Genomic DNA, 20,681 nt, shown 5'->3' with positions numbered 1-20,681 from the left:
TCACACCCGTTAATTTGTGTAGTTTTTGTAATAAAAATTAAACGCAGGAGATTTGCTTGAACAATAGTATATAATTCAACGACCAATGGAAATGAGAAGGCTACTGTATGTGTTGACAATACACATCACAACTACAATAAATAAGCAGGCCCATTTGGTTCATGAGAAATGCTTCATAAGAGCAATAAAAAAAGCATTTTTCTTTTTTCTAAAAGTGTAAAAAGACGCACACATAAGTCATCTCTTTATTACCCCACGTCACAGGGCACACACAATGTTCAAGTATGCCTGAGGAACTAAAATGGAGCAACTGGGAAAGAAAAAAAAAATAAACAAAAAACAATGTTGAATAAGAGGGATAAAATGCATTTAAAAATAAGTGAACTGGCATCGCATTTCACAAAAATTCATTTCATAGACGCTCAATGATTTTGGAACAATTCACTGTAAAGTGCTAACTGGTTTGAGCTGGAAAAACAAAACAAAACAAAAAGCACGTTCCCTTAGAAAGATCACACACGCGCGCACACGCAATACACATACACACTTTACACATCATGGAGGTACAATAATGACCAACCAGAAGACCATGGACCACATTTCATTGATTAGTCCTTTAATAAGAAAAACTGCTTCCTTATGTTCCTTCTGTTAATGCAAACAGTGAGTGCGGCCGTCGCGTCGCCCGTTACACATGATGACACTTGTTCCTCTCCCACAACATGGCCAGTTCCTTCGTGATGATGACGATGATGATGAGGGTGGTCTGGTACGGCGTGACAAGATGTCCGCCATTTCCTACTGGTCCTGAGAATGCACTGGTTTCCTTGTTGTGCCATGTTAGGAGGCACCTTTAAAAAGACAACAACAACAAAAAAAAGACAGTAACAAAAAAAACAACAAAAAAAACAAAAAAACAACAGAATGAACCAGAATGGGAGGAGGGGGGTCAGGTCAATAAACCCCCCCCGCCCCCCTGTCCCCCGCCGCTGTCCACCAAAGCCCAATCCTAAGCGTCAAAAGGTCAAAAAAGAAGCAGAATGGCTTGAACTCCTCACAGTCTGCGGGGGGAGGCGGAGCCCCTGGGAGCTGAGGTGCGCTTGGTGGCGCTCTTGCGGCTGCTCTGGCGCGTCTGGTTGGCGGTGGTGGCCGAAGGTTTCCGAGCGGTAGGCGGGAGCCTCCCTTTGGGGCCCCTCCGGGTGGCCCTCTGCCCCGCGCGGCCCCTTGCGGCCCCCACTCGTCACTTGCGCGAGTGCAGCGTGTCCTGGAACTTGGTGCTGGTGTAGCGCACGTGGAAGCCTTTCTTGTTGATGGTGTCGTCCGAGCGGAACTTGATCACGATGGAGTCGCCAGCCGAGTAGATCTCCTCGGGGGGCTGTGGGACACAGACAAACAAACAAAAAATGATATTAATAACAAAACAATCCTAATGTTATCACAATTAATTTAAAAAAAATAAATTCATTATTAAGTTATTAAAAAGTGTAAAATAGCTTCTCAGTCTGAAAAGTGAATTCTGAATTTTTATTTCTTAAATACACTTGTACATATTTGAAGATAATTGCTGGAAACATGCAAAAACTGAGAAATATGTAATATTAACAATATCTTAAATGAAAATTACCAAATTAAACTAAAATCCCCCCCCAAAATAAAAACGGAGCGTGCTGCACTAACAGTACATTTTATGTTTAAAATAAACTTTAAAAAAAATAATCTTTAATTATATCAAAAATGTCCTTTGTTTTAATTTTTTCATACATTAGCGTTCCTTTTTTTCAGGTATTTATTTTGGCATTATTGTATGGCTGTACAGAAGAAGGAACACCATTTGTGAATTAAAAATGTACTTCTATTATATTGTACTTAGTTTTAGTTCTGTTTTTTCCCCTCGACAAATACTCCATGTGTAAAAAAAAAACCCCAACAAAAACGAAGTAATAATAAAAGTAATAAAAAAGAAACCATACTGAAAAACACAATAAAAACTTAAAAAAAAATATATATATGCTCTATAAACAAATAAACCTAAATAAATAAATAAATAAATAAATAAAAGGAAACAAAAATTAACTAAAAAAAAAATAAAAATAAAATATATTATTAACCGTGTGCTGATTCTGATAGTTGGCAGGAAAAAAAAACATTGTTTTTTTTTCTGCTCTTTAAAGTTATATTTAATGCTGACATTTGGTAGTTTAAAATAAATAAATAAATAAATAAATAAATAAATAAATAAAGTACTGAAATGAATAATTGTTTTTATTTGTCATGATTTCGACATCAAGCCAAATAGTCGTTGTTTATTATTTTTCCCATAATTATTCCCACGCAATGTTGCACTTGTTTGTCTCTGAAGGCTGATGAAGGAATCTAAAAAAGTAAAAGAGTCATGTAAGTCATTAACTAATCTTATAAAAATAATAGCACCAAGTCTTCATCCATCTTTTTCTGGGAATAGCAACACACTAACTACATGCTAAAGCTAATCCGCGCCTCTCCAGGGTTCTAATTGCCATTATTCCAAATAATCAGAGTTGTAATTGCCACATGTTTTGTATTAATTTCTTCAGGGGAAAAAGAAGCTCTCCCATTGGCTGGCAGCCAGTCAGGGGTGGATCGACCAAAGCCACCTGGGATCGGCCAACCTAATGAGGACAAGTGCAATGAATCCAAGCTGATGTTCATATGCAATAGGACAGAGATGAATAACCAACCCCGCTGCTCCCGACTCCTCACACTATAATGAGTTATCATCATACTTGGCACACAAGTATGTCATTTTTTTTTTTACCCCGTTTTATAAAAGGAAACTCCATTGATGCATTTCTCGATCCCCTCGGGTGCTGCTGAGTTTTTAAATCGCTCCTTCAGCGCAATATTACCTCACATTGTAAATGACATCAGCTTGTCCAAGCTGCCTTCTCATTCCGCACCGGACGATTACATCATACTGATAAGAGTCACGTGCAACACTCCCAAACTCAGAGGAGCAATTGGATAATACTTGGAATAGGTTTGTTTCCCTACATTGAAAAGGAATCGTGATTCACCTGAATTTAGATTTACGCACTTTCAGTGTAGTACCACATTCCGCCACAACAGGCCGGGCAGTATTGAGTTCTACTGAAAGACATGCAGTGTAATAGAAGAAGAGCCATCGAAGGGCCAATGAGTTGTTTACGTAAAGCAGATAATTTTTTTTTTGTGTTGCTGCTTGTGTGTTAAAGAAGCACCTATTGGAAAGTTTATATACAGTAAATATAAAAAAAATTAGACTAAATAATTTTTAAAAATTATATAAAAAAATTAAATCTATAAAAAAAATAGACTAAATAATTAAATAATAAAAAACCAAAAATAAAATTAAAAAAAAATCTTTTCAATTGAGTTGTGGTGGATTTTTAAAAAAAAATGATTTATCCTGCTCTCATTTTTTTAATTCCTTCAACCTGGCATTTGAATAGTGGTTTGGAGACTTTGCATGTCTCGTATCTCCTTACCCCGGAGCCACAGTAGCGTCCCAGCCGCGGCGACTTGGTGTCAGCGCCGTCAAAGAGCTCCATGTAGTCGTAGCCGCAGTCCGCCTCCTCCTCGATCTCGAAGGTCTGGAAGATGAGCTCCACGCCGTAGCCTTTCTCGGCCGAGATCACCCACTGGCAGTCGGAGGCTCCGGGGTAGTTGTTGTCCCCGAACTGGGCGTGGGAGAACAGGTCCTTGGTCTTGACCTCAGCCTTCAGGCGACCGCCGCACTCTGTGCAGAGAAAAGTCAAGTTGGAATAAATAACTGTCAAGTAGAGAACTTTAATTTTTACTATATAGAAAAAGGCGATTTTCACCTGCGCTGTGGGTTGCCTCAAAACCTTTCTTCTGCACAGAGTTGTCGGAGAAAAAGCGGATGAAGAGTTTGTTGCTGCTGGACGTGATGGGCTGCGGCTTCTTTGTGCCGCAGAAGCGACCGAGAGTTTGAGCTTTGCCGTCTTTCCCGTCGTAGATTTCGATGTGGTCGTAAGCGCACTCCAGATGAGCCTCCATGTCGATCTCATTGAAAGCCTGCCAGGGAGGAAGAATGTTCACGTTACGTACACATCAAGTGCTTCAATCTTATGATACAGTAACAGGCCACTTTATTAGGTACATTTGCATTACAAAAGCTGTATTCAAAATGCTGCCTTTATAAAAGGCAATAATACACTGGTGCCTTGATATTACAATATCTTACTGAGTCACTTAATGAAGTAGTAGTAGTAGTAGAAGAAGCAGTATTCTTCATTGTTGGTACCTGTATGACAGTATTATACTGCCTGCTCCTTGTAGCCAGGGTGGGCACACCAGATGATTTCAATTTCTGCATTAAATCATAATGCACAAACTGTTTCATTCTTTAAATTCTATTTAATTATGTTATTACTCCATGTTTTTATTATGTCCAATATCACAGCGACTACATTGTTTTTTGGGAGAACATTTTAGAGTGTTTGTTACAAAATGAATTAAGCTCGATTTCAAGGCACCACTGTATATGTGAATGCCTTTAGCAACGTGATATGTCCTGGCCAATCAAAGGAACACACAGACAAAAAAACAAACAAACAAACAACAACAATCCACACTCACATTCACATCTATGGACAATTTAGTCTTCACCTAAATGGGAAGTCAATTAAAAGTTTTCTTTACAATATGTAGCCCATCTAGTTTAAATATAACATATTGCATTTGTGAGAAATGAATTACCCAGCAAAATCCACCTGTTTTTACCCATCGCAAGGGGCGGCCATTTTGCCACTTGCTGTCAACTGAATATGACATCACAGTTGTCCAGGTCTCAGTTAACAACCAATCACAGCTTACAACTGTGATGCCATTTCCGCTGACAGTAAGTGGTAAAATGGCCGCCCCCTCGAGATGGGTAAAAACAGGTGGATTTTGCTGCTTAACTCATATTCCACAAATACAATGTTTAGCACAATGCCGTGTTTCGACTAGTGGGGGAACAGATAAATCATTGTAAAGAATTTTTTTGAGATGACTTCCCCTTTCTCTATGAAGTATGTTTTGGAGATGTTAGTGGAAGGTGGCAGCACAAGAAGAACATGCAAACGCCACACAGTCAGAAGCCCAGAATCGAACCCCCAACCTCAGAGCTGTGAAAAGCAATGTGTAACATACTATTTTGATACGATGGCCGGGCGTAGTGGTAAGCGCCCAGGTGCACGCCTTCTTGCTGGGGTATTTATCCGGCCAGTTGGGACTGGTGATGGTACCGCTCACACTGGTCACTGTGTGATCGCAGCCAGCTGCGATGACGACAAAACAAAATGGTTACGTACAAACATAAGTAAGCGTATGAGGGTCTGTGCACTAAATCATTTTTTGTTTTGTTTTCGTCATTACCCTCTTTGCAGTCATGCTTGTTCTCGTGCAGCACAAAGCCGCTCCTGCACTGGCAGCTGTAGCTTCCGAAGGTGTTGACGCATTCGTGCTGACAGCCGCCGTTCTCCTTGGAGCACTCGTCTTTGTCTGAGGACGCACAATCACGACAGTGACGGCCATTTCCATCGCAGGTGTCAAACTCAAATTTGGCTTTCAATGGAAAAGCGTGCCCACATTTTTCTACTAGCCATAAAAATGAGATCCAAAATCTAGGTGCAATTATTATGGAATAAAATGGGATGATTATTAAGGTTCCCACACAGAATATATCAGTGTAATAAAAGACAAGAAGTGTAACTGCCTCATGCTCTAGCCTTATGACTTCGCCGCAAACAAACACAGTGCAGCTCAGCTTCTGGCTCATGGACGTCATAGCTAGCCAAAAGTTTTGGATAAAAAATAATAACAACAAGCCAATGCAACAATTTATACCGTTACGTTTGTCAACATCCTTGTTTTCTTAAAAAATAAAGACAAGATTGATGTTGTACTTTCCTAAAAAGAAAAGATTCAAGCTGTTGATGTTGATATTTAATTTTAAAAGTTAGTAAGTCTGTTGTAGATAATAAAAACTGAATCTCTTGTGTACTGATTTATGTAAAGAGCTACCAGTTAGGTACATAATTCTGAAATCGCACATTTGCTCAAAATACATTTAATTCTACTATTGTTCTTATTTATAATAGGAAACAGAAATATCAACATGCAGCACTTTATTTCCATAAGTCTTTTTAAGTGTTTATATTTTTAAATGATCGTTTCTACAGTATTCCTAGGAAATCACAACATCTCATCATTGGTGAGCTATTTTTAGAACAGGCCCCCAGGCCTATACATGTGGTTGACAAACAGTTTGTTTTTGCTTTTGCTTAGTGATTATGCACTTACTTATTTTTGATGTTATGCAAAAAACAATCATGTGAGTGCAAAAAAAAAAAAAAAAAAAAAAAAAAAAAAAAAAAAAATGAAGCTAGATGAGCTCACCTGAGAAGAACTGTGCTTTAAATCCCTTTTTGGACACGGTGTTGTCGGACTTGAACTCGATGCGCATGTTGTTGTACTGAGAGGTGATGGCTTCGGGTTTTTCGGCGCCGCAGAACTTCCCGTGCAGCCTGGAATCTGCCGAGAGTCCGCTGCGCACCTCCACGTAGTCGTACTTGCAAACCTGAGCATGGACACGAAGCGAGATGAAGTCGCTGCCACGTGACATACGGGAAAGGATTGACAGCGAAGACGGCGTGCCGTAGCAAAAGGAAAACAGAACAAACCCACCCAGCGCCGATACATAAGAACCCGAGTGCTCACGTCATTGCCCTCAGTCTCGAAGACGTCAAAGAGCAGAGTGATGCGGTACTGCGTGGGGGCGACCAGCTGCCAGATGCAGTTCTTGTTGGGCGGGTATTCCCGGGGCCAGCCGGGGCTGGTGATGGAGCCGTTCAGCTTGGTGATGAAGCCTCCGCAGGCAGCTGCACACCAGAGATGAAAATGGGAGGAGTTTGATATGCTGTGAAGAGGCAAAATATCCACTGCGCATTCCACCAATGACTATCTGGCCTGCCGAGGGTGGTTTGAGGAATGCTCAGGGTGAATTATGTAATGTAGCATTCTGCTACAACAACAGCTGCTACGCCCAAACTTGGCTATTCTTAGTTAAGATGAATGTTTAGTAGGTAAACATGGAAAAGAGATACGTCGCTATTTTGTTAAGTTTGATTGTGAGATAACACTTAAACAATTTATACCCAACTTATAATAACGATAATGATAGCAGTGAGCACCATATCATGTTTTTACAACCATATACAACACAAATTCAGTTTATATAATTATATACAGGAAGCAAGAACACTGATTTACCATTTATTATTATTATTCATTTTAGTACTATGTAAGTGTTTTTATGTTTGAATAAAGCTGATCTTTTTATTAGCCCCTCACAATGCCTGTAAAAATTCCTGCTTTTCAGTGCAAACAGCACAAACATGGAAAGGATGTCAAAGACAGTCCAACATTTTTCTGCCTTGTGATATAAATCTTTGAACATATTTCATAAGGCTGGATTTAGTTTTTCTGCTCTCAAATCACACAATTGTGAAATGCATTACGGAAAACTTTAACTAGAGTGTAAGAAACAGTACTAGAATCAAGGCTTGGAATCATACACGTACTGAGATTTGGCAATACAGCGTAAATGCACAGTTTGTATTATACACCACAGTTCGATGTGATCAAAACCATCAATGTCATCACACTACAGACATATTGGAAACACAACACTTGGAATGTAAATAGTCAAAAGAAATCAGATATAGGCATTAAATGGAATGAGCCACTTGGAGCTGCTGTGTAAATCCATCCTAAAACCTTTTCAGCATATTAATACCTCTTATTATGGAAAGTGATAGATAGAGGTGCAATATTATTTTAAGATGTGCATTTTTGATTGCCATCTTTAAGGATAATCATTTTGGAAATGTTTCTTTTGCTTTCTTGAAAGTAATGTACGTTGTCTGTGTGAAAGCGCACATACCGCATCTGCTGCAATATCCCACTTTTCTGAGTTAACAACAAAAATCAAGCTCTGAATCTGCTGAAAATTTAAACTTGGTCCAAAACACGTACGTATATTTCTGTCATGTTGAGTGTGCACTCCAGCGTGAGGCGTGGGTTTGGCAGCGTTGCAAAGGCGAAAATGAAATTGTTCCGTCCTAAGAAAACATCATCCAACATACCCTCACAGCTGCGCTTGTCAGCAGCCAGCTCGTAGCCTGGGTCACAGGCACACTTGTAGCTGCCCAGCGTGTTGACACAGCGTTGCTCACAGCGACCGTTGTCCGGCTTGGAGCACTCATCCATCTCTGAAACACAAAGATATGTTAGGACCCTTTTAGCGGGGCCCCCTGCTTCCATGGGGCCGTAGCAGACATCCTCCAAACAAGGAGGTTCACACAAGTAAGTGGCGCAATCGGAGCAGTAGTGCGACCTCCAAACTCCAACGCCCCAAAAGTCATACGTGCAATGAGACCTTGAGTATGATTTTCCCTACTTGAAATGAATCAAAATTCTATTACGGTAATTCACTTCAGCCCTCCCCCAAAAACAAAACATTAACTGGTACCATAAAGTGCACTGCAATTACTATATGTGTAATAGTATTTGAGTGTTGGATGTGTACCTTTAAGAGGCGTGGCCTAGTGAGTGAAGCCAAGAACTGGAGTCTGTTTGTATTTGTGTGAGCGTCGTCGTGAGTTGTGACCTACAGCAGTTTCTCGTGAGTGTTCTGATTTTCTATTTGTGTGTTTGTCCCGTTCAATAAAAAGTCCATCAGGGACTGCGGCTCACCTTGCCCACATATGAGGGCATTACAGTACCACAATTGTTCCATCTTTCTCAATTCACTTGAGCGGCAGTATTATGAAGCTTGCTTTGAACCAAGGTGAACGAAAATGAATCAAATAACGAGAAGTTACATTGAAAGATATTATGAATGCCAGCATTGATGAAATAAAATAAATAAAATCGAGTCTTTTAAAATAAAAACTGAAGTGACATTTTTGACATTTTAGTTTACAAAATTAAAATATAAAAAAAATGTCCTTTGTTAATTAATTTGGGGTTGATTTTAAATATATTTGTTTTTGTATTATAGCACAGTTTTGGGCCAGAAGACGGAAGATCAAACAGTCATCTGGGAGTTCTTTTCATATGTTGCCTGGAAGCTAAAAATACAAACCGATCAAACTAACAAACTCGCATTAAAAACTATATGAAACTAACTAAAAAAAACTCAAACTGAAATAAAACTCTGTTAACATCCCTAATTAGCTGCTAGCACGAGATAGCTAGCATTTCCAACGACTGCGTTGTGGCACAATGTTTCGTGAGAGATCATAAGGTTAAATCAACTAATTTCACTTCCTTGATTTAAAAATGATTATTTAACTGTGCCAGAGACATATGGTGACTGTCAGAACAATTAAATGCTCTTTCACGACCACCACTGTCACCACACGATTATTTCAGGACTCTGGTGGCGTGCGGTTAGATTTTTCTAATGTAAAACACGTGCCTGACATGGCTGTCTTAAAATATTGCTTGGACAGTAAATAAAGTTTTCACGACAGCAACCTCCAACTTGCAATAATTCCAATGGAAAAATGAGTTTGACCTTTACGGTTCCACTGTGATTTCGAGTGATAATGCCAAACACATTACTTCTTAGACACACATACTAAAACTCCCTCCAGTGTTCACAACCTTTCAACTCTGACCTTTGAAGAAGTTGGCTGCAAATCCGGCCTTGTTGACGGAGCCATCTGAAACAAATTTCATCCACAGCTGGTTGGAGCTGGTTTTGATGTCATCTGGTTTGTCATAGCCACAGAAGCGGCCCAGCAGGGGGCTGTTCTCCGAGTTTCCGTCACGCACCTCCAGGTAGTCGTATGCGCAACTGTCATGTCTCTCGATCTGCGTAACACAAGGTTTGTTTTTGGGCCGGGGGGAGTGGACCAAATTTTGGAGAAAGCATGCATGAAGGTTTGCCGGGGTGGGGCCTTACTTCAAAGGACTGGAAGGTGAGGCCTACGTGGTAGCCCTGAGCTACGGTAACCTTCCATACGCATCCTTTGTTAGGCCTGTAGTCATCTGGGTAGTTGGGGGACTGGATCTGGCCACTGTCCTTCTTCACCTCCCCACCACAGATGGCTGCACGTGACAGCAAGAAAAGAATCAAAACACGCTTAATAGCAAAATGATGTCTTAAGAAAATAAAACGTGTGCACGTGGATCGGATTTTCGCAATGTGGATTAGTTGAAATGCCTCACGCACACATACACACACACACACGCACACAAGCTTCTGCACGGCCTGGAAACAATAGAGTCGATTCTGAGGGCTGGCCAAAATCTGATTAATGCAGCATAAAGTGGCTGACACATCAGCAGTACGGCTGCCAAAAAAGGAGGATATTACTGCAGCTTGGAGGCGGATGTGTGAGTTCACTCAGCTGAGCGACATCGCCGACGCTAAGGCGGCGAGGGGTCGAGAACGGGCTTACCCTCATAAACGGCAGAGAAACCTTTCCCCACCCAGTTGCTGCTGCTGCGGAACTCGATCCACAGACGGCTGTCGGTGGAGATGATTGGCTCGGGCAGTTTGTCGCCACAAAATCGACCTGGATCACAAAGTGTGGGGGGAAAACAGGATTTTAAGTTTCATACAATTTGGTCAGAATCACATTACTAAGTTAAAACATCAATCCCAAAATTTTCTTTCCAATAATATGTTCTATGCAGCTCCACTCGTTTAAACACGGCATTCTGATTAATGATTTATTTGTGAAATACGAGTTAAGCAGCAAAATCCACCCATTTTTATCCATCTTGGCGTGGCAGCCATTTTGCCACTTGCTCCCTACTGAAAATGACATCACAGACGAATGATTTGTTCACCTGTTTTGGTTCACCAACAGGTGGATGGCTCAGCTTCGGAAAACAGGTGAGCCGTGATTGGTCGTTACCCGAGTACCTGTGATGTCACGTTCAGTCAACAACATGTGGCAAAATGGCCGACCCGCTGACATGGATAAAAACGGGTGGATTTTGCTGCTTAACTCATATTCGACAAACACAATATTATTGTAAATATGATTTTTTGGTTGATGACCCCTTTTAAAGGGGCAAATGCAGTTACTTTTTGCCTCCAAAGCCAAAAACTTTTTTCTCGATACTATGTCACATTATCGTATTTTCCGCACTATAAGGTGCACCGCATTATAAGGCGCACCTTCAATGAATGACATATTTTGAAACTTTTTCCATATATATGGCGCTACAGTAGAGGCTGAGGTTACGTTATGCATCCATTAGATGGTGCTGCGCTAAAGGGAACTTCAACAAAACAGTCAGATAGGTCAGTCAAACTTTATTAATAGATTACAAACCAGCTTTCTGACAACTCCATTCACTACCAAAATGAATAAACAGCTGTTTTATTATTTTCTCTGAGGTAAAGTATTAGTATTAGCTAGCAATCCAAGATGGCGGGATCTTCTGCACATGCGCGTCACCGATCGTGCAGGGTCACCGATAGCGTCTTGACAGTGAAACCTGTTACGGCTCAATATTGATCCATATATAAGGCGCACTGGATTATAAGGCGCATGGTCAGCTTTTGAAAAAATTGAAGGCTTTTAGGTGTGCCTTATAGTGCGGAAAATACGGTACATACTTTTTCCCTTTGTCTCTCACTTGCTTTCAAACCAAAACCATTCCACTGCTGTTTTTTTCCACTGCTTGAGTTACCAAAGTGTAAGCTCATGTGGGACATATTGTTCGCTGTATACACAGGAAATGTGCTCCTAAAATTCCATATGCAAAATGCTTTGAGGTAAGTTTAGTTGTGATGTGCTGCCAAATTAATAACATCAGACATAGTTGGAGGACAATCATGTCAAAATATTATTACAGGTGGACTCCAAACAAAATCAACAAATCTGTAACATGAAAGAAAAAAAATGTCCTGAATTGATGGAGCAGTTCAAATGAATGAAAATGACCTTTGAGAGGCGCCTTCCTCCAATATCCGTCCCTGATTTCCACATGGTCATACCAGCACAGGTGACTCCTGTATAGATCCATGGAGGTGAAGTTCAGAATGATCTTTAAAAACCAAGAGAGGGCTGATTATTGACACTAAATGGGACAAAGGTCACACAGCGATAAAAACCTTGGAAGAGAGACAGCGACAGCACATAAACAGAGAGCAGTGTTTGTTTTCGAGCGTCACACGGGCCGGTTTGGCCTTTACCACGCGCTCACCTTTTCTCCTGGCGTGACGGATATTCTCCAGATGCAGTGCATGTAGGCCGAGTACCCGTTGGGGAAACCTGGAGAGGAAAAATTCCCGTTGCTATCCTGTAGACTGTCCCCACATCCTGTCCGCAGAGACAAACACACAAGGACCCGCACGTTAAGGCCATGTGGGACAGTAAATCGGTCACAGGCTGAAACACCTCAGTCACGACTTCAAACTATACAGGCAAACATTTGCAGACACATATGTTTAAATTATAACACCAAAGAGTGGCGTGCGGGGAGGTTCGAGCAATCTACAAATTTTCTGAGTCAAAGAGAAAGTTGCATTTGCCACTGAATTAGTAGCATGTAATTAAAAAAAATATATAGGTATTTTACTTCTGACCTGATTTTGAAGCAGCTCTTTGGGCACCACATTTGCAAAATTTTTAACATTACATACATCATCATCCACATTTGGCTTTGGTTTGGAGCAAAAGTTTTTGAATTCACAGCTTCATTTTCCTCACAAGACCATCCAGTGTGTTTTGCAACCATCTTCTTGGATCAAGATGAAATTTGAGAAGGGAGGGGAAAGACAAAAGAATTGTGATGGGGTTTTAAGCATGTGATTTAAGAGTAGGCAATAATAATTACTTTACTCAGAGAAAATTGTATTAATCGGCTTTTATGAGACATTTGGTGTCCTTGGAAATCTCAGGGCTAAAGGAAATTGCTTGTTTGCCTAATGGCGTGCGAGGCAGAATACTGTCTGCCTCACCTTGGAAAAATATTTAATACACAAATATTAAATACATCAGACTGAGTATGGAAAAAATATCATTCATATTCATTAAAAGTGTCTGAAAGAAAAGAGACAGAAACAGGCGCTTGCCAATTACAAGCCTCCTTAAGCGGGTTAATGTGGGATTGCACAATCTGAGGTGAGGCTCTGCCTTATGTCCCCAAGACCATTTGATGGGTAAAAAAGCAGCGCTTTTATTATTGAACGTGTGGCGATGATGCGCCGAGTCCAGATGACGAGCTCACAAATGAGACACCCTCTCTAAGCATCCTCTGAAAATAAACCTGGCCTTCTATAAATAATCCAGCTCTCCAGAGGATGTGATACATTATGTACGTGATGCCCTTGCTTAACTGGCAAAATTAAGCATGCAAAGACATGATGTTAATGCAGGCGCCAGGAGGGAAAAAGGGGAGGCCGAAGATGTGTTTAATTGGGTGAAATTACGGAGCGTAGATTTGTATCTTGCGCTGGGAGATCCTTTGTTATTATCCCCTTGTTATTTTAACAGTTTCAGGAGAAATTAAAACCTCTCCCCAACTGTTTATGTGAGTGCCTTTGCTCAACAGCGTGTAAATGGAAAACAAGGAACCCCTTAGTGATGAGTTGTGGGTTATAATGGGAAACGGTTAAAAACCACTTGGGGGCTCATGTAGGGGATGACAAACATTTCCAGGAATGCAGCATGAATGGGAGATCCGTGGCCTGTGGAAGGATTTTGTTGGTTTCCAGGAACACATCACGACAGCCACATCACAGGGGGTTTCTTCCTTCCAAGACCGTCATTGAGGGAGATGACATCGAGCAAACGCAGACGCATATACACTCATCTGTATATATAGGTCCATTTACCGAGCTCAAGCCTCGCCAGCTGGTTTGACTTTACAAGCCATCGCCATGTTGTTTGACAGCTCAGCTATCCTGACCTGACCTATAATTAACTGCATGACATCAAATCCATCCAGCCAGCGGACGCCTGTTCCCCGATGTACGAACGCGAGCGCAATCGATTCTGTTTACATCACACAGTGTAAACAAAGCGCTTCACAGAGGCGGCGTGCTTATGTTATGTAACCCTCCTCGCTGTGGAGCCGTTTGCTTTGTTAAGCCATTGTCCTCTCATGACCAGCGTGTATCTGTGATGACTTCCTGTTGCTGGGTAGTGTTTACACTCCTCTCCACTTGGGAGTCTGGGATGTTGCAGCCAAGCAGCCGCACCACATCAATAAGTAGAAGATTGGCTATTCCCACCCAGTAGGAGATGCATTGAGGGAAAGCGGGACAACTGCAGATCTCTCACACATGTGCAAAAATAGACATGCCCTGAGCAGACAGGATCTGCCATTTTGGTCTTACTGGAGCATTTGTAGAGTTTGCGTGCCTGTGCGATATCCCCTTTGCTAAGTCTGGTCCTCTGGCCAATGGGTGGTCGCACACCATTCACATCGTAGCGCGGCAGGATGGTGTCCAGGAAGATGCCCCTGCGATGTACAGAGAGGGAGACGGACGTTAGTGCCACATGACCCTTGGGAGCCCGTTCGAACAAGAATGGAGGATTTTGAAATGAAAACTAACACACTGGGTGAGGGAATAAAGTGCCTTTGGTGGTTTGAATAACTGAAAACAATGTGCACTGAATATAATATGCACAAAGCCTGCTCAGAAATGCCTGATGCTAATCCAGTTTCAACATAAGAGTGCTTAACTACTAGCAAATTGTTGTGTGAACCTGATGACCCCGTCGGCACTGTTTTCTGTATCTGTGTCTTTAAAACGGAGGTCACCAACATGACAGAAGTCCTGTTTTTCTGAATAATTTTTGGGGGGCTTTTTTATTTTTTAATTTGTATATTTTCTGTTTTATGCAATCTTTTTTTCTGTTTTTTTTTATATATATATTTTTGAAAATATTTTCTGTTTTATGGAATATTTTTTTCTGTTTTTTTTTTTTTTAAATATTTTTTTAAATAATGTTTCATGATTTTGTGGAATAATTTTCTTCTCAGATTTTTTTGAAAAGGTCTCTTTTCTGTCATAAAAAATATATAATAAAAATAGAAAAAAAATATCCTGAAAAAAAAAACAAAAAAAGAAAAAAATCCTGAAAAACTGGAATTTTCTTTTCCAGACATAATAATAATAATAATAATAATAATAATAATAATAAGTAAAACTGTAGCCCGTCTCACTAATTACAGTAGCGAAAAACGTTGGTGACCCCTACGTCAAAGAAATGTAAATGTTATCAATAATGGATTGTCATGTACATTACTGTCATTATTTGAATCCACTTGCGCTTTTCTCCATTTGTGATCTTTTTGCTTTTGATTCAAGTTGCACATTTTAGATTTTCACTGAACTTGTTTTTATGTACTACCGTGGTGCTTTCAGATATTTTAATTTGTTCCGTGACCAGCCTCGTACCTCACAACACATTATTATTGCACATCACAAGAAACTATTGCCAAAGGTGGTAGACAAACACTATTTTTCTCACCTTACTCATTTGTTCATGTCAAAAACGGCCAGTCATCACATTCCTGGCTTGCGCATCATGTATTATTGACCTGAATCAACATGCAGAGCCACACCTATCAGCACACCTGAAGTGGATCAAAGAGCAAACCGCTGTGGGACTTTCTTCATTTTAATTGCACATGGGACCATTTGGCATATTAAGCATATATTGGCACTGTGCTCGACCTCTTTATAGGAGCAGTAGTAATCATACGTCCTATCTTGAATTCTAAAATAACAGAAATCGTTATCAAAAGGTCAGGTGCAGCATATTTGTTTTTTTACAAAAGGCCAGGAGAGAACAGTGAGTCCCGAAAGACTCTTTTCACACTGCTGTCTCATTTGACACTTTGCTCGTTTCTCATCTCCATTTTTCTTCGAGGATTGGCGAGCAGCGGCCTGGTTCCCTGGTCGTTCCCATGGCGACATGCCTATCAATGCCAGGCATGTGCAAACACTGCCGCCTGAGCTAACAGTTAAGACTCTTCCTGCTTGCTTGTCTCTCTTTGAGCCTCCACAAGCTCGTATGCTGGTTCTCTGGAGAAGAGAAAAAAACAGAACTCTACTCCAGCCAGTGTCAGAGGAGACAAAGGGCACACTGGCAGGTCTCTATTTGAGTTGGCCGTGCTCCACGGGCTGATCCAAAAAAACATTTTGGGAGTAAAGAACTCCATCTTGGGCTAATGCAACACAGACAAAATCATGGCATAGAGCCTTACTTGTCCCAAGAAGACAGAAAAACATTAAGAGGAGCCATGAAATCTTCCGAACAAAACCCCGGCTTCCCACGGCGATTTACTGTACAACAGGATCCAGACACGGCACAGGTGAATCAGCCAATCAGCGCTCAGGAAATTCTGCTTGGAATGACTTGTGAAAAGCTAACCGTCTTCCAATAGAATTGTGTGAAACATTCCTCCGCAGTGACAGCCATTCCTCTCATGTCTTAACTGATCAACACAAATCCACAAATTGGGACCGAATCAGCGCTGAAGTGAAACCAGACCCAGGGAGATTATCAGCCTAACATACTTGAGGGCTAGGCCATTGTGTCGAAAGTTGCCACAGAACTTGGGAGATCAAGAGGTTAAATCCGCATCTTGACCCAGAAAAGACTGCAGGATCAAGTATTCTGACAAAAGGTCTTAACCAAGTCATCAGGTGCAGAGGGTCGACAAAAGGTCCCACAGCCCAAGGCTAACTAGGTGTTTTGTTGCCTCTGCCAACTGTTTCTACCACCAGGGAGGTTGTGGTTTCATCATGGTTTGCATTTGTGACAATAGACATTAGTGCTTATAAGATAAGCACCCTCACTGTCCATTTTTTAAACCAGTCTTAAGGTCCAATATTTTGTTGGTTTGTTTGTTCCACAGGTCTCAAACTCCAATCCTTGAGGGCCGCAGTCCTGCATGTTTTAGAGGTTTCTTTCCTCAAACATAGCTGAATCATATAATGAGGATCATTATCAGGTTCCTGCAGAGCTTGCTGATGAATCAGGTGTGTTTGAGGAGTGAAACCTCTAAAACATGCAGGACTGCGGCCCTCGAGGACTGGAGTTTGAGACCTGTGGAACAAACAAACCAACAAAATATTGGGCCTTAAGACTGGTTTAAAAAATGGACAGTGTGGGTGCTTATTTTATGATATATTATGATCTTAAAAAAATAAATAAAAAAATAAAAACAAAACAACACACACACACACACAAATGTGGCAACAAAAAAAATGTAAATAAATACAACACATGTGAAGGTGAGGTAGACACCCATTAGGGGCTTATCAAAGATCCCACCTAAGAAGAATAAACAATAACATTTAAATAACAAAACTATGTATAGCCTCAACAAACACATCTTCAACAAACCGGTAATTGAATTATTACTTCTGCAAAACAATTCCATAGCAGCAATATTATTCATTGTCTTTCAACACAGCACTTAATGGATTTTTTTGGGGGGTTGTTTTTAAATTATGTTGTAGGGCCTGACTGATATGGATTTTTTTTAGGCTGATGCAGATACTGATAACAGTGGAATAAATGAATGAATAAAAACAATAAATAAAATAACTTTTTTCAGTCCCTTAACGCTTACAAAAAAATACATTAAATAAATACAAAAAATGAATTTACAGTTAGTATATCTGACTATTTTACATTACACATTGTCCTTTAGTATTTGACGCTAGAAGAGAAAAATCATCAAAAACTTAATTAAAAAAAAAAAAAAATCATTCGGCAAAATAAAAAAAATAAAAAAATCATTCGAATTTTGCCGCTTTTTTTGAAGGAGGAATATTTGAATGCCATTATTTTTTGTCTTATGGTATAATGTCAACATTAAAGAACAAAAAAACAACAAAAAAAACAAAAAACAAAAAGAAATTCGCTAATATCGTCTAGCCAATTATTTTGTCAGGCCCGGTTATGTTGTGCTCAATTTTCTTACGTTTTACATTCAATTTGTATTAATGTGCAGCACTATGTCTCAGCCAAAGTGCTGGATTGCTTTGAACCTGGCTGAGGTCTTGCTGTGTAATTTATTAGGTGCTCTGTGGCACAGACAGTCTAAAAGAGTGGGCATGTGCCACAACTTCACACGTCGGTTTGTGGACTGTGAGTAGGATATTTTGGCTGTCACGCTTTGCGCAGAGTCTGGAGAGGAGTGAGGCGCAGTTTTGACACAAACACATGATACCATGGTGGCGGTTCATCATTCACACGGTAGGCAGGTTGAAAGGCAACACTGTTTTACTGCCTAGTTCACTGCAACTATAAAGAGTGCAAATAAAAACATGAAAAGATGCATTTAAAAGAAAGGTTTCAAATCAGAATTAAGGTTATTCTGTTAGTGGAAGTAATTTCTCAGATAATTTTACGTGGAACACATATCTGCTAATTTTTAGGGTTAATACATGAAATCATACTGGTGTATAATAGAGGTTTGCTGTATTATTTCTCCGTAAGTCTAGACAGTAAAAACAAACGCAACTAAAGCGAATTTCACCTCCATAATAAGTGGAGCGCAGTCCTGACCTATACGCACGGACGGCTCTGTGCATTGGCTTGCACCCAGCCGCAGAGTGTGTTTAGACAAAGATTCTCTCCCTGCTTCCTGGAATCTGTTTGCTTGCAAAGAACCGAGCCGCTGATTTGAGAGGCGCCGCATACACCGGGAGAACTAACACGAGGCACTGGAGAGACTTTGTGGCTCTTGGAGAACAAAAGAGCGGCTAACAGCTGGTTCTCATATCAGACTGGGCTGGTGATGATCATAGTGCAGGCACACTCATTTTGTTATTTTGAGTTGCGTGTGACCAGATATCAAATTACACCCACTCTGGCTGAGCCATGTCAAACCCTTTTTGTTTTAGGTAGAAGCCCGCATCGTTTGGAAGGATTGCTGGGCTGCAGCTGTGAGCCCCGTTTCCTCTCTTTAGCTATACAATACAGGTAAGGGTCACAAGTTTGTTTTCATATGGAGTGGATATAAAAGGTCTACACACCCATCTGAAAAAAAATATACGACCAAGATATATCATTTCAAAACTTTTATCCACCATCAAAGAAATCTACGAAACACACCTGCCACTATTTAAAGTGATTCACCGCCATTAAAGCTCAGCCGTTGGAGCAGACGTCTCACACTGAAGCCGCATCCTACACGCAACAGCACAGATAAGAATTATTTGTGACTCTTAACACAAAACAATGACACGTGTCAAAATGTCACTGTGGCGAGCTGCTTTTCTGACTACAACTGATGACTAAAAAGCCAGATCTGACTCATTCTTCTTCCTGCATGACTATTTTGGCTCTGCAGTCAGTACTCCAAATAAAGGAAAACTTAAGTAACCAGGCTGAAATGTTTCAACCTCAACTAGTTCAGCAAAGTGGATTTACTGATGAGATTTATTTTATTTTACTTTTTTTTTCTCCATGTTTTGTACAGTGACCTTGGGTGTCCTGAAAGGTGCTTCAAATAAAATGTATTATTATTATTACTATTATTATTATTTATCCAATAATAGTGGTGTATCAAGAATTATGCCTTTATGACAAGACAATGGATGATTAAAATTGTGAAAGCTGTTCCCATGTAAGTGATTGCGGTTGTGTTTGAAGTGGTGGAAAGTTTGATTGTTTGGTTTTCTTACGGTATGCAGCTACAAGACATAGGAAAGGTATTCAAAAAGCCACTGTCAATCAAATATCTCTATTACAACATGGAAAAATGGATGCCACTTCGTCAAGCATCTTTCTTATGCCTACACATAATTACATGCTTGAGCCACAAAAATGCATCCGCTTCAGGTCTCCAGAGATTAGAACATAGCTGTTGACACTCCCATTCTCACTTTTTCTCTATGTGATACGCACATACTCACAGCTGACAACGGGGCACTTTAGAGTGGCCATAATTACTATACTACCATAATTATTAAGTGCTCCCGTTCTTATATAGTGGGGGCGGGGTAGCTCATCACAGGGACCAGGTGAGTCACTGAAAACATCTTCAGCAATTACCTTCAAACACGTCTTAATGTTAATTGCTTAAAGTAACTTAGTTACTTCTGTTCTTTTTACAAAAAAATTCATTTTAAGAACACTCTTTGTCATGTTGGTGTTTGAAGAGCCGAGTATTTTTTTGACGTGTTACTTGGCATAAAATCAAATCACTTATCTAAACATCTTTTTTCCATTCCATATCACTGTAATGGGATAGGTAAGGATGTTAATACACCTTGAAAATGAGTCTGCAGCCAGTGTCTGCATTACATTACCGATCATTAAAAGCCTTTCACTGGATAACGAGGTGGAAGAGCAACTTTTACGAGCGATTGCACGTAGCCCTGAAAGTGGCGCGTCGACATTTTGCTGCGATAAAGCCAGGCCACTGTTGCAGCGTGGGGCTGATGCTGTTTTATGAGGTCTGCTGCCACAAAAGCAGCAGTAAAGCGGGAGAGTGGACTTAATTTGAACAAGCTGTGGGAAGTGGCTTGCACATCACAAATAATATATAGCTACGGAAACGTGGCTTTTACTTGAAAGGGAAACGCGGCTCGTCCAGCTCTTGAGCTACGTCATGCGGGCACACTATGGAAACGATTGATTGTTGACAATTTTACT

The 20,681-nt window shown here is 40.5% G+C and overlaps 1 protein-coding gene across 1 annotated transcript in view; it reads right to left on the bottom strand.

Moving 5' to 3' along the window:
- Window positions 1-231: 231 nt before the first annotated feature.
- bmp1a (bone morphogenetic protein 1a) overlaps window positions 232-20,681 on the bottom strand; it is a 38,802-nt gene continuing 18,352 nt past the window's right edge. The window contains exons 7-20 of the mRNA XM_077522946.1: window positions 14,393-14,517; window positions 12,256-12,371; window positions 11,994-12,096; window positions 10,494-10,610; window positions 9,995-10,140; window positions 9,708-9,903; window positions 8,169-8,294; window positions 6,742-6,902; window positions 6,421-6,601; window positions 5,398-5,523; window positions 5,173-5,300; window positions 3,840-4,053; window positions 3,504-3,754; window positions 232-1,375 (exon numbers count right to left, since the gene is read on the bottom strand). Coding sequence (XP_077379072.1) covers window positions 1,241-1,375; window positions 3,504-3,754; window positions 3,840-4,053; window positions 5,173-5,300; window positions 5,398-5,523; window positions 6,421-6,601; window positions 6,742-6,902; window positions 8,169-8,294; window positions 9,708-9,903; window positions 9,995-10,140; window positions 10,494-10,610; window positions 11,994-12,096; window positions 12,256-12,371; window positions 14,393-14,517 — 2,125 coding nt within the window. The 3' untranslated portion in view covers window positions 232-1,240. The remainder of the gene's footprint in view (window positions 1,376-3,503; window positions 3,755-3,839; window positions 4,054-5,172; window positions 5,301-5,397; window positions 5,524-6,420; window positions 6,602-6,741; window positions 6,903-8,168; window positions 8,295-9,707; window positions 9,904-9,994; window positions 10,141-10,493; window positions 10,611-11,993; window positions 12,097-12,255; window positions 12,372-14,392; window positions 14,518-20,681) is intronic.

The sequence above is a fragment of the Festucalex cinctus genome, chromosome 5 (assembly GCF_051991245.1).
Source record: "Festucalex cinctus isolate MCC-2025b chromosome 5, RoL_Fcin_1.0, whole genome shotgun sequence".
In the NCBI taxonomy this organism is placed as follows: Eukaryota; Metazoa; Chordata; class Actinopteri; order Syngnathiformes; family Syngnathidae; genus Festucalex; species Festucalex cinctus.
The sequence above is the reverse complement of the archived record's forward strand: the minus strand, read 5'-3'. Positions and strand labels throughout refer to the sequence as shown.